Here is a 15,185-nt window from a genome sequence, read left to right as displayed (position 1 = left end):
AAAATACCAATGACATACTTCACAGAACTAGAACAAATACTACAAAAGTTCACATGGAACCAAAAAAGACCCAGAATAGCCACAGCAATCTTGAAAAGGATAGACAAAGTAGGCGGGATCAAAATACCAAATATCAGGTTATACTACAAAGCAACTGTAAGCAAAACAGCCTGGTACTGACACAAGAATGGGCATATAGATCAATGGAATAGAACAGACAACCCAGAAATTGACCCAAAACATTATGCTCAATTAATATTTGGCAGTGGTAAGAGCATACAATTGAGTAAAGACAGCCTCTTTAATAAATGGTGTTGGGAAAATTGGACAGCTACACACACACAAAATGAAACTAGACCATCAACTTACATCATATACAAGAATAAACTCAAAATGGATAAAAGACTTAAATGTGACTCATGAATGCATAAAAATCCTAGAAGAAAATAAAGGCAACAAATTTTCAGACATCATACACAGCAGAATTTTCACTGATACATCACCTAAGGCAACAAAAACAAAGGAGAAAATGAACACATGGGACTACATTAAACTCAAAAGCTTCTGCACAGCAAAAGCAACAACCATCAAAATGGAAAAGGAACCCACTGTATGGGAGAGCATAATTGCCAATGATACATCAGATAAGTGGTTAATTTCCAATATATATGGAGTGCTCATACAACTCAACAAAAGGAAGACAAAAAACCCAATGAAAAATGGGCAGAGGAGCTAAATAGAAACCTTTCCAAACAGGACATACAAATGGCCAAAAGACATATGAAAAAATGCTCAACATCACTAATCATCAGAGAAATGCAAATTGAAACAACAATGAGGTATCACCTCACACCTGTCAGAATGGCTGCCATCAACAAATCATCAAACAACAAGTGTCGGTGAGGGTGTGGAGAAAAGAGGACTCTAGTACACTGCTGGTGGGAATGCAGATTGGTGCAGCCACTATGGAAAACACTATGTTGTTACCTCAAAAAATTAAAAATTGAATTGCCATTTGACCCAGTGATCCCACTTCTAGGAATATACCCTAAGAAGCCTAAAATACCAATCAGGAAGAATATATGTACCCCCATGTTCATAGCAGCACTATTTACAATAGCTAAAATCTGGAAACAGCCCAAGTGTCCATCAGTAGACGAATGAATATAAAAGCTGTGGTACATATACACAATGGAGTACTATGCATCTGTAAGAAAGAAAGATCTCTTATCCTTTGAGATGACATGGAGGGACCTGGAAAGTATTATCCTAAGTGAAACAAGCCAAACAGAGAAAGACAAGTATCACAAGATCTCACTTATTTGTGGAATATAATGAACATAATAGTCTGAGGAACAGGGTGGACCCAGAGACGTGGAAGTAGGATACAGATTGACAATCCTCAGAAGAGGGGGTGGGGGGTGATAAACCACAGAACTTATATGCATGTACACATTACTGATGGACATGGACATCAAAGCTGGGGACGGGGTGGGGAGGGATGGGGAGGAGGGTGTCAATGGGGGAAAAAGGAGAAACATCTGTAACAAAAATAAATTAATAAAAAATAAATAAATTTTTAAAAAGTATATGGGATAATCTATATTACCTATGAGGAATAATATTAATTATTATTTTCTTCCTTATAATTGTTTCCCTATTTTTAAAGTGAGCATGATTTACTTTTTGTAATAAAAAATAAAATATATAAGGAAGAATCATAACCCCTCAAAAAGATCCCATAGTCTTGCACTATCTTTGTGAAATATCTATTTATTGGGTCATAAAGAATTTAAATATCATATGACTTTCAAGCATTTCATGACAAAAGAAAAAGATGCTCAAACCCCTACAATATTTTTGGCTTTAACTTGCACCAAACTGGAATGAAAACTGAAAGGTTAATAACTTTAAAAAATCAATGGGGAGAAAAGGGGGACATCTGTAATACTTTCAACAATTAAAAAACAAACAACAACAAACATTAGAACTAATTATGTAAAAATGAAAAAAAAAAATACAACTGGTCTGGCCAGTGTGGCTCAGTGGTTGAGCCTTGACCCATGCACCAAGAGGTCGCCGGTTCAATTCCCGGTCAGGGTCAGGGCACATGTCCAGGTTGTGGGCTAGATCCCCAATGAGGGACATGCAGAAGGCAGCCAATCAGTGTTCTCTCTCATCAATGTTTCTATCTCTCTCTCCCTCTCCCTTCTTCTCTCTCTAAAATCAATAAAGATAAAAAAAATTTTAAATACAACAAAAAATAAGACATACCAAATGTTCCTTTTAATACTTACTTGTTTCTTTTCTTGAATTGGGTGTTTTATCTGGAAATAAAGGACCAAGCCACGAAGGTTCGATTTTTCCCATGCAAAATCCTCCGAGGCATATGCTGTTATTGGCCAGATCCAGGGCAAGCCTCCTCAAGAGCAAACTGATGGTTTGGCTGTCGCCTTTCCCAATGCTTATCGTCAGCGCTTCCCGTACATCTTGTTCACGGGACCCACTATTCAGTAACAGTTCCACCAGTTTGGGACTGCTCGCTTTTTCACATACCTATTAAAGAAAAAATATATATAAGCGTATTAAAAACCTGTATTTCTTCCTTTGGGAAGAAACTGAAGTTGGTGTAAGTTTTCTCTACACCCTTCAGTTTAGATAGAAACAAAATATGGCAAAACTCATTGTTGGTACAGACTAGGAAATAAATAAGATTGGCATCACACATCTCAGCAGCATAAATCAAATCATCTGCCACACGAGAGTCAGCCAACAGGAGAGGCAACATTATATGGAGGAAAAGCTCATAAACTTGAAGTCAGAACTGAGGCTTACAGTTTCTGGGCTTCTGTCTGCTCATTGGAAGACATCTGGCAAGTGAGTGCCTTAACACATTAAATGCTGCCTCCGTTTGTAACAGCATCTCAATAGTATAATGTTCGTTAATGCCATGTGCAAAAGACAGCCGTCACTCATTTCTGATTTGCCTGAGCTCCTTCAGACAAGAATATGAATTACCACGGAGAAATATCATGTCTCTCAGTTTTCTACCTTCCCCTGAATGTTATATTTTCAGAGCTGTGCTCAAGGTGGGTTAGCTTACTAGTGCTACAAAAACTGGAGTGTCTGTTGTAAGCAGAGAGAAGCCTAAGCCATCTGAGACACGGGATGCTGGCCCTCCTCAGGAATACCTTCTGAAAGGCATAGAACGGAATCTTTTACAAATAGAAGTTCAAAGTCAGATAATGGAAATATTGTATGTTGGGTGCTGTGCTAAATCCTATACACAAAGGATTGCTCTATAATCCTTATAAAAATAAACTCCTATGCCACAGAAATGATTAGCCCATTTTAGGAATGTTTAGAAAACACAAGTGATCTGTCCAAACCCTTAGAGCTAGTCAATCAGACATGGAGTTGGGTCAAATCCGCTGCTCCAGAGCCTGTGTCCCTTCAGTGCCAAAAATGAAGGACTGAAAAAGAAAAGGAAAGAAGACTCTAAGATCCAAGGTACCAGGTCAGCAGGAGGAGAAGATTGGGGAAAATTCCTGAATTCTCCAGAACTGAAGTGTGTCCAAGGGGTTTGAGAGGTAAGTTCTGTGGTTTGATGGCACCAACTGAATTCCACTGGTCTCCAGCATCACCCACCTACGTCATATTCTCCCCAGGGCCACTACCGTACCTTCCCACTCTAGATATGACCAAGTCACCATCCCATTTAAAATCTTCTCAAACCCCTCTGCTCTAGTACATTCCTCCAAACACAATATGCAATTTTTAAAGTCTCATTACCTTCATGCATGCTATTTCTATTGCCCTATGCGTCTAATTCTGCTCTTCGCCCAGTAAAAAGTTCATTCTGCAAGGAATAGCTTCAAAGTCGCTTGCACAGTTAGTCCTTGCTGCCAACCTCCCAGACCACACACCCTTCCTCCTCTAGGCACCCATTCCATGTGAACACAGGACACTGAATCAGGCACGCCTATCTGTTTTATCACCAGAACGAAAGAGATGAATGTGCCCTGGCCGGTTTGGCTCAGCGGTTAGAGCATCGGCCTGCAGTCCTGGGAGATCTGGGTTCGGTTCCCGCTAAGGGCATGTACCTCGGTTGCAGTTTGTCCCCGGCCCTGGTCGGTTGTGCAGGTGGCAGCCACTCGATGTGTCCCCTTCACATCGATGTTTCTCTCTCTCTCTCTCTGTTCCTCTCTCTCCCTCCCACTCTACCTGAACAAAAAATGGAAAAATGTCCTCGGGTGAGGATAAAAAAAAAAGAAAGAAAGAAAGAGATGAATGTTATTGTAATTCAATTTGTACCTCTGCAGCCCAGCTCAATGCTAAAAAATATATATACTTTAAGTAGCAAATTACTAAAATCCTCTTTTAGAGCCCATGGGGAATTTGGGAAGGAGGGAGCAAGGCAGTGAGGAAAAGGCCAAAAAATTCAATTACAAATGCCTTCTCCTGTAGCCCAGCAAACTTTTACCTCTAAATTATGGCACTTACTGCTCACCCCGTATTAAGGTGATTTGCGTTTTATCCTCCCTCTTCTTCCAATACCCACTAAGAAAAAAAAATATCTTGAAACAGAAAACCCCTATTATATTCTTTACTAATTATATACATTGTGCTTTCCATACAGACGATGCTCGATACATTTTTGTAGAGATATTTTCCTAGGGAGACCCAAACAATCCATGCTGATTTTAGGCACATGGTGCTATAAAGAAAGAGATGTATAAAAAAGTGCATTAGAAAAAAGAAAATTATGAAAGTAATTTCAACTTCATGAGAGGAGAAAATACTGCTCAGAAATACACAGTTTTTAATAATAATTATTATTTGTAAATAATAATAATTCAAAATACAATAAAAGTTTAACAAAAGTATAATTTGTTATCCTTTGAAATAATCTCTCATCGTCTAATTTATAATTAATACAGCCAGCAATCGAAACCAAATGTTTCAAATAAGCATTTGAGAATGAATGAACAGCCCAGCACTACCACTACCATGGATCTGCTGTGTAGACAAGAGATTAAAGCAGTAAACAGATGTATTGAGGCCTTGGATGCACTAGCTTCACTTCGGGTCACAAGCTCAGAAACACACGGAGATGATCACAACACTGAGACAAACACGGCACTTCAAAGTCAGCCAGTGTCATGGAAAAGTCTGCAACCCTGTATTATCGAGGTTAAGAACCGGCTTTTGGTTGGCGAAGGAGATTCTGTAATCACACAAGTGCTGAATAAATCTCTTGCCGAACAGACAACAGAAGGAAGCAACAAAACCAAAGGCCAAGGGAAGAAAGGGCCAAACAAAAAACTAGAAAAGGAATCAACAGGTTCAAAGATTCTGACGCTCATGACAGTCATCAAGCACAGCAGGATGGAGACAGCGCTGAAGACCGAAGGAGGCAGGCCGGCGGTCAGGAGGCCATCTGTGAGGAGAGAGACAACTAGCTCTGAAGGTTTCGACCCTAGACAACTAGGTTGACACACCTGGGAGATAATGAGCACTTGAGCAGTTTGTAATGGTTTTCATTTGAAATATGCAGACTCCTGTAAGATTTACATTTTTATAAGCATAGGTGTTGATGTTTAAAACTTGTTTTGCAGGAGAAAAATCCGTTTGTCTTTGTTTCCAAAGTAAACACTGCCTAGGTGCCCTGGTGCTGTAGTAACAGCTACATTATACGGTACATGTGAGGGAAAATTCATTTAGGAAACACTGAACTGCTTTCCAGACATTGGTTGTAGCATATTTTCAAATAGTGTGTGCACCTTCGTATGTAATGGATAGTAGGGAAAAAGTTACATGTTTTTTAACACTGCTACTTGTATAAACCTTTCCCCTTTTCCCAAATACTGTGGGTTTTGTGCATAGTTTTTTACAAATCTTGAATTTATTAGACTGTCTTTTCACTGTTTGTGGGTTTTGTAGAAGCCATACATTTTTATGGTAGATAAAATGTTACTTCTATATAATTCTCCCCTTGTTCTACCTAAAGTTAACCTCACCCACAGTCCACATTGTGCTACTTCATCCTTTTGCTTTGTAACAATGTGTAGTCTTGTGCCTTTTTGTATGATATCCAAACTGACATTGGATAAAATATGGCTGGGAATTCAGTGAAGTCCCACGACTTTCCTACAGGGGGCAGAGTGCATGTTACAACAGTGGCTTCGGCTCCAGGGTTCACCATCTAAGATCCTTTACAGGTACTAGTAGTTGAAACTGAAAACTAAATGGTAAAAGTTTATTTTTGAGATACATCTGAATTTTTTTTCTTTATTGACTTGAGAGAGAGAGGAGGGGAGAGGGAGAGAGAGAGAGAGAGAGAAACATCGACGAGAGAGAATATTGATCGACTGCTTCCTGCACACCCTGCACGGAAGATCAGGCCCACAACCTGGGCATGTGCCCTGACCAGGAGTCAAACCGGCAAGCTCTTGGTGTATGGGGTCAACGCTTAACCACTGAGCCACACCTGCTGGACAATCTGAATTTTTTAAAAGCCAAGTAGTTAACAAAGTCACCAAGTAGTATTTTTTCATTGAAAACAATCCGCGATGTTTATGCAGTAAATAAAAGTAAATGCTGTATAAGAAAACTAACCTATTTGAAAACATGGCTATATCAGAAGGGAATTTCTATTTCTGTATGGCACACGTGACAGGATTTCAAAAAGTGGAAGCATTATTTGCACTGAGGCAGTAGACAAAGTAAAGGAGTGGGTTTTGGTAATCTGTATATTCACATAACTGGACTAAATCAGGGTGAACCAAGGTTAACACACAAAATTTAAGGGTAACGTAACAGATAGCATTTCTAAGACCCTTTTTTTTTTTTTTTTTTTAATCCTCAACCGAGGACATTTTTCCATTTTTGTTCAGATAGAGCGGGAGGGAGAGAGAGGAAGAGAGAGAGAGAGAAACATCGATGTGAAGGGACACATTGAGTGGCTGCCACCCGCACAACCAACCAGGGCCGGGGACAAACTGCAACCGAGGTACGTGCCCTTAGCGGGAACCGAACCCGGGTCTCTCTGTACCGCAGGCTGATGCTCCAACCGCTGAGCCAAACCGGCCAGGGCTCTAAGACCATTTGATTAGGTCAGTTGGTAATTCACAACTGACTCTTCTGTTTGAAACTACAACTATGGGGAAAGGGTTTCAATACTTCAGCTTTTACAAACAAGATTCACTCCACCCTTGCTCTCACTAGTCCTTAAATATGCAGCATTGGGACACAAATAAACAGCCTGATCATCTATTTTGCATGAGTACAAAATAAGGTATGCTCAATCAATCTAGCCACATATTTCATCAATATGTATTATTTGATAGACTAAACAGTCTGACAACTAGGATAAATTCTTTAAATTTAATGCACCCATGGATATAAAGGTCTGATTTTCTTTAAAAAATTAAAAGATATACATACATATGTGTGTGTGTGTGTATATATATATTTATATATGTGTATGTGTTACTACATTTTAAAGAACATGGGAAGAAAAATAAAAGGCTTTTTCTATAGAAAGAGTTGGATAAATTGGGAGAAAAGTAGAAAGCTTCCTGTGGGAAATGGACAGTAATTGCACTCAGGTGCTTTTAGTTATGTTGTTTCCCAATGAAAAATTTGAAGGGGAAGTTTCTTTTCAGTTCTTAGGCACATTCAAAAAAACATTAATACAGGATCTGCAGACATCACAAAAGATACACAATAAAAACATTAAATTATTGAGAGAAATAATTTAATTACCTTTAAAATAGAGAAGCAATTCTTTTTAATGTTGCTAGCTTTTAAAAAATTGACTAAATTTAAATAATATGATTTTGTTTTAATGCATATATTAATTGTGCATGAAAATGAGTAATGGGTTTAGTTTCTTTTATGAAGATTGCTAATTAGCACTAACTTAATCTTACAGTTGAAAAATTGTGTTTGATTCCACAGGCAAGTGAGAAATTAAATAAAGTAAGGCTTTAAAAATAAATTATTAGAAAACAGTTCTCTGCTGGTTATCCAATAATATATATCAAATCACTACATAATTGCTTTGCTAGAAATGTTATTACATTTCTAGAAAGTATACATGATGCTACAAGAATGCTATCATAAACTCCAAAATTTATACAACAAAGACAAACTTGAAATAACATGTAATGCACTTCACTAAATACTTTTTTAAATTTATCTTTATGGTTGAAAGTCTTACAGATGTCTCCTCTTTTTCCCCATTGACTTATTGAATTCATACTGTAAAACTGAACACTGTCCATTTCTACTTCCATACAACTCAAAAGACATAAAGAGGTGTACATAAATTATCATGGGCTTACAGAAGAAGAAAATCTTTATTTTGTATGGAGGGTGTGGTGTGTGAGAAGGGCTTTAACCAGGAAACAGAACTTGGGTTGGGATTCGAAGGAACAGTAGAACAATGAAATACAAGACTCTGCCCCGTGCAGAGGGGAGCAGGAAGAAGGTAGGCAGGACCATGGTGCTACTCAACTGTAAGGGTGACCAAAAGCAGGGAATGTCAATGTGAACACCCCCTCCCTCAAGTTGTGTGGTACCAGCTCATATGGCCATATGCAATAGCCTTGAGAGGAGAACTTCCTGGGCAAAGAAATTTAAAACAAAGAGAAAATGGTTGGAAAATGATCAATACCAAATAAGCTGTGGGTTGAGCGGAGTGTAGCTGTAGAACAATTTGTACAGAGGTGCATGTGAAAAGTTACTTATCAACCTAACATAGGAGGTAAATGAGTAAAATGAAGGATTAGACACAATACTTAAGGACCCTTCACTTTTGAAATTCCATGAAGCTAAACTCCTATTGCAAATGACAAACATTTGTGCAATAAACTGGTCAATTCTGTAACGAGGAAGAATAGGATGTAAGTAAGAGCCATACAATGGCTGAGTCAGCAGAGTAAAGACAAAGTGTCATGTTGAAAATTTACCTGACAAATTAAAGAAGTCCCCTCCTTTGCTCGATTGGCATCTGCTCCCAACAGAAGCAAGCATTCCGCCATGATGCTGTTGTTCTGATCACATGCCCTCTCCAGCATCACATTTTTCAAGTCATCATCCATAGCTAACTTTGCAAAGCACTTGCAACAAAGGTTGAGAAACTAAGAAGAATGGAAATAAGGATTAGAGTCAACTAAATACATAACAGTTAGCATACAGGTGAAAAACACTGTACCTGTCTATCCTTTTGTTCCATGAGACAGGAAGACATCTGATGGAATATTACTGAATCAAAGGAGTAACGCACCAACAGCTTGGAAAAAGACACGGACAATTCCAGCACGGTCAAGACTGTCTGAAATCCCTGCAAGTATGACCAAAAATAATAACAGAAACATAAGCGATTATGGGCAATAAATAAATAAATAAAATAAAATAAAACAGAGTTTATGTATGATACTTAAAACCTGAGTTGTTCACTTAACTAAGTAGATATGTTTATTGGGCTTGTACTTTAAAGCTATAAATCTTGAAACAATCCTATACATATACCTTGCTTTCTCATTACTAAGAAATATAGTAGGCAGATAGAGAACAAAATGCTAACTAACAAACCATTGATGAAATATCTGGATGAAAGCCAGATATTTATCAGCAAGAGAACAGCAGTCAGGAGGGTTACAGACTCCAAGAGGCTGAGAACGTATAATTTTATTGCAAAATTGCAATTAGGTTCTCTAGGTGGTCCAGCATTTCCCCAGCATTCTGTGCTTTCTTCTGAAATTTTAACCTCAAAGAGACAAATGTGAGCTCCTGGATTTCAGTCATGTTCAGTGTATCTGAGAGAAGTTCTGAAGGCACGCTTAAGTTTACATCCCTGAAGCAAGTTATTTATAAAGAACTGATCCGTCACACCATTACTTTTTAGAACCACCTCAGCATATTTCCAAGAGCTGTCTGGGCTGTCCACCCATGTTATTCTCAGGAAGAAATGAACTTTTTTGGCTTTACTATTATTAAGTTTGAGTAAACTCATCAAAGATCGACTTACCTTTTTAGATTTTTGACATCTTTCAATTTCATAGATTAATAAAAATCATCTCAATTATTAAAATAATTATTTTGAGCACTTAAGATGCTGAGTTTCTAAAAATACTTCCTAACATTTGATAAGAGAAGTAGTCTTAATTTATGCAGGTCTAAGAGATGTGTGGTCTACCACTTCTACAGCAGTCCCTGCAACTCAAAGGAATACAGCAGCAAAGCAGGTAATGCAAAGGTATAGATGGCACATAATTCAAAGTAAAAACTTATGCACACAGGACTGGCCAAATAAAATAAGTTGGCAGGCCAAATTCACCCACTCGTCAATAGTTTACAACCTCTACCATGGAGATCCTAGAATTTATGCCCAGGTGAATGAACACTGAGTGACTGAGAGTCCCATACCTGCACAAAATCATTTCTTTTTCCTTTAATTAATTTTAATCAGTTCTGTCTTGGCTTTAATCAGTTCAGGTGGAGACACATTATAAAAAGCATATTTATAAAACACACTGTTGTTTTTCATCTAAGAATGCTTTGTGTTCAGCAGTACTTTATAATTTACCTTATATCCATTATCTCATTTACTAATAATGTTTCTGCAAAAGTTAGAGCCTAGACATTCCTGGTCAATGCTTCCATTTGTGAAATTGTTTGTTGAGTGTGGTTTATGAAAGTTGCAAACTCCATTAATGAAAACCACAACCAAGGCAAAAAATTTTAAAGAAATCATTTGTTTTTCCAACATTAGAAAAAGGAAAAAAGTAACATCCAGAAACAATTTATTTCTTAAATCTCTCCTTAATTAACCCTAAGCGAATGTCTTGGATGCCTAATAAAAAACAGTGGTTATATATCACATTTTAAAATTTGCTTGATGAAAAATGTTTAAAGTACTCTTTCACTGCAAGAAAAATCTATCAAGGAGCAAAAATACTACAAGCAAGCAGCCCACAACAAAACACAGATAAAAGGAAACTTCAGAATAATTATAACTTCTATTTATATATAATCAAAGTAAATAAAGCTCAGCTACCTTGGAATTTGTTTAGCACACTCTCTGCTCTTTCATGGGAAAGACAAATGGCAAATAAACATGCTGATTTTAGAGATTTAATAATGAAACACAGGATCTTTAGAGATTCAACCCAAGGCTCTTCACCTTCTGTAATTAAAATCTACAAAATGATAGATGGTTTTCAATTAACCAGAACATCTCCATTAACGTAAAGCAGAAACTACACCAACTGTCTGAAAGAGAAATGTGTACAAGATCAAATTCCCTTTGAGATGATGCACGTACTTTCATCTGTAATTCAGCAATGTCCTTAAATCTCTGTAAACTGGAAACCAGAATTTTTGCCAGCAGATGTCCAGTTCCCAGGAATAAATTCTTTTTTGTAATCAAGCATCCTATAAGACTTAAACCCAGAAACTGAATTTCTAGAAGAATAAAGGAAGAAATTTTAAAAATGAATGGTTTTAAATCTCAAAACTAAAGAACAAAATGTAAAGCTATCCCACCAGCAGCTAAGACCTATAAAAATCTACCCTAAACCCCGAGTTCAAATTGTACCAACCTTGGTCGTCCGGATACATTTGCAATGTCTGAAGCACCGATTCAATAGCACCTTCCACAGATAACACTTCTAATGCATCAGGAAAATGTGCTAGAGAAGAAATTACTTTTAATCCACATTTCTGAATCCCAGGATTTCCAATGAACTAAAATCAAAAGGACCATTAAAAATATTTGCTTTTAATAATGAGTTCTTAATACTTTTCTCAGTTAAAGCCAGTTATAGACTGATCAAATATAAACTAAGTATCTAAAAGATAAGTATTCTTGATTCTGCCTCATATTGCCAATTACTATTATTCATTATTAAGATTAAAAAGCTAACACTTTCATGCATACTGCATACCTGTTCTGTAACAGGCACTGTGCTAAATATTTTACATGCATTTTCTTTTCATAATCTTATTAAGTACATACTAATTTCATTGCCAATGGAAGGTGCGTTCACTAACAGTTAAAGGGCTTGGGAAACTGTTCCTACAGTCACACAGATTGTAAACTGCTGAAGTAAGACCCTATCAGGATGTTCAATCCCACAGTCTGCTGCCTGTCACCACAGAAAATACTAACTGAGCATTTACTCTTTAAGTACTTTACATGTCTGATTTGTCCATTTCCCCTCAATAGTCTTATGCAATAGGTTCACCAAACTTAAGAGGTGGGAACAAGAGCTCATCTCACAGCTAATAAGTGTGTCAGGCTGAGACTTGAATGTAAATGTGTCTGCCTTAAAATCCCTGGATCTTAATCCACATCCCAGCTTTTCATCTCAGTTCTTCCAGATGATGACATTATTACTATAACAGAGGCCACGTCCTTTTCCAGGCCATCCTACTAACCGAGAAGAACGTGGTCAACACCCTTTCTAACCACAGGACAATCACAGTCACACCTCCCGCCTTTTGAGGTCTGTGACACAGAGCTAATTTGGATACCGACCTTCTCCGCTTTCCATGATGCTCTCCTAATTTCCCCCACGATGTGACTGCCCACCAAATAAATAGTTTTCCTTCCAAAAATTACAACACTATCCTTCGCAGACTTTTTCCTTCGTGGACATTAGTTTCATGGTATCGCCACTCCAGATCTCTGATTGATGACAGCACAGGTCAGCACAGAGCTGAAGTAACTTCAAGCCAGACTTTAAGCTCTGGTGTAGCATTTTTCAACCAAAATCTTCCTCCCTGTAACCTTTCTCACTTCCGTACTGTCAAAAAGCAGATTTTAATTTCTTTACCAATCTAGTCTCTCCGTGTCTCTCAACTGCCTTTATTCAGCATCTTTTTGGTACAGGGTGTGGCTAGGCATCATCTTCTCCCCTGGGCCCTTCTCCTCCACCTGTCTGGTATCCCCTCCCTAAGTGTGCTGGCTCTAAACGCTGCAAACATTTCTGCGGTGCAACTAATTGGCTATAAGGCAATTTTGCCATAAAGGATAAAATAACAAAACAAAACAAAAAAGGACAGACACTAAAATGGACATAATAAATCATAAAAAATTAATAACGATATTTTTAAAACGTTAAGGCAAAAATTAACATACATTGTTTTGGAAGTCTCATTCATAGTATTATACTATACTTTTATTATTATGATGATTATTATTATTGCTTGTGGATTCATCTTGTTTAGCCTCATACTTTTTCTTTCCCTACTAATTTTTCCTTTCTTAAGAAAGGTGTCAGGTTCCCACTAAAGAAACAATAAACAATGCTCTCAAAAACTATTGTGAATTTAGTAGCCACATCTTTCCTATTTGCCACAGCTTGGTAAACGTTCTGTCTTGACAACTGAGAGGGACGAGCCTGCTCCCCAAAGAATTTGCACACTACATTATCCTTTTCTAATGTAACATACAATCCAACTATATATGTAGCTTTGCAATCTGGCTTCATACATAGAACTTATCGCCCACTATCTTAGGATCGATCACTATGTCTGCTCCCTACTGTAGAGACCACTGTGAGGGCTAGGAGTTATATAGTATAAACATGGGAACACTGCAAGAATTAGTCAATGGAGAACTGAAACCAAGCTGACAACTAGCTTAAATACATTAAGTCGGTCAAATGTAAACCAAACTGTCAACCAGTTATTTTATCTTTGAGAAATTGCCTTTGAGCTAAATTGTCACATAGCAAAATTGCTTGTGGCAAAGATGTTTATGGCAAAAAAAAAAATGCTTGTGGCCAAAGTACCTAGAATCTCTCCTCCACGGTCTCACTGCTCAGCTTGGACATCATTGCACCTATCACTTCAGCTCATATCCGTGCCTCCCTTGGATGTTTCCTGTCATTATTTCCATCTTAACAAACCTCTGTGTAGTAAAAGTACATCAGGTTTAGAGCCAATTAAATGTGGGTTTAAATTCTGTCTCACCACTGAACAGTTCCATGAATTTGAGGACCGTTAAAATGAATTAAACAACATTTTCTCACAAGTGGTATTTACTCAGAAGGTGTTATTCAAAAACTATATTTTTTTAATTTTTAAATTAAAGTGCAAAGTGAAGCCAGAAGGAGGCTTAGTCCCTATCCTGGCTCCCTCACCTCCAAAGTGATCGTAACGCCAGGCGGGTACTGAGGTATCTGGGGGATCGCTTTGTGAATTATGTGTGCCTGACCACTATGCTGCACACCACAAATTAATAAAAAATAATATTAAATGTCAACTGTCATTGAAAAATAAAAATTTTTAAATAAAATAATCCTGATAATGCTGGTTTCTTGGAGGACAGAATGAGATAACACATTGTACAATACACACTGAGTGATGGCCACAGTTCAGGCCTTGGACTGACATTTTCCTCAGATAAAAACTACTTCTTAAGTGGAAGACAGAGCTTACGCAAATGCTTCTATTCCATCAGGCTACCGCTTCATTTCTAAACGTATTAATAGAAAAGTCTACACCCATTAAGTCCACATTTTCCCCACCCCTTAATTTCATATAATCAGACTCCTGTCCTGGCCACTCTGAATTAAAACCATTCAAAGAAAAAAGTCCTTTAATTACTGAATTGCTGCTTTTTCCTCCCTTGATTTCCATGACACAATATACTCCTAATTATTCTCAAACTCTAAAACCATTCTTTTGCCCATCTCCTTCACAATCTCTTCTTTCAATTCCAAACTTTGCCCAAAGTTCTTTTCTTAAAACTCTTCTATTCACAGATGGGATTTTATACGCTCTCAAGGCCTCGAGTCACCGTAACAACAACAGCAACAACCACAAGAATAACGCCAAAGCCCATGTAGCACTTGCTATGGGCCAGACATCCTTTTAAGCAATTCATATATATTAACTCATTTGATCCTCACCCCAACAACCCTGTAATGGAGTCACATTATTAGTGTCCCTGTGCTATAAATGAAATGAAATTGAGACACAGAAACTGTTGAGCAAATAACTCAAAGTACAGGTGCAAACTCTCCTAAGTTCTCAGCCCACATTCTCTTTATTGGACACCAGTATCCTAAACTCAGATGTCCAAAGCCAGAAGTTTATTGTCTTTTCCAACAAAAGTCAGATTGTCCTTCTGCACCTAGTTTGATTGGCAGTCCCGTCACGCCTGCCTC

General features: G+C 37.7%; 1 protein-coding gene across 2 annotated transcripts in view; it reads right to left on the bottom strand.

The window, feature by feature from the left end:
- LRRK2 (leucine rich repeat kinase 2) overlaps nucleotides 1-15,185 on the bottom strand; it is a 138,777-nt gene that overhangs the window by 79,508 nt on the left and 44,084 nt on the right. For both annotated transcript variants that reach the window (XM_036252213.1, XM_036252214.1), the window contains exons 15-19: nucleotides 11,610-11,754; nucleotides 11,333-11,472; nucleotides 9,221-9,349; nucleotides 8,976-9,146; nucleotides 2,298-2,556 (exon numbers count right to left, since the gene is read on the bottom strand). In XM_036252213.1, coding sequence (XP_036108106.1) covers nucleotides 2,298-2,556; nucleotides 8,976-9,146; nucleotides 9,221-9,349; nucleotides 11,333-11,472; nucleotides 11,610-11,754 — 844 coding nt within the window. The remainder of the gene's footprint in view (nucleotides 1-2,297; nucleotides 2,557-8,975; nucleotides 9,147-9,220; nucleotides 9,350-11,332; nucleotides 11,473-11,609; nucleotides 11,755-15,185) is intronic.

This window comes from Molossus molossus, unplaced genomic scaffold (assembly GCF_014108415.1).
Source record: "Molossus molossus isolate mMolMol1 unplaced genomic scaffold, mMolMol1.p scaffold_m16_p_10, whole genome shotgun sequence".
NCBI lineage: Eukaryota > Metazoa > Chordata > Mammalia > Chiroptera > Molossidae > Molossus > Molossus molossus.
This window is presented reverse-complemented; position numbering and strand designations above follow the sequence as displayed.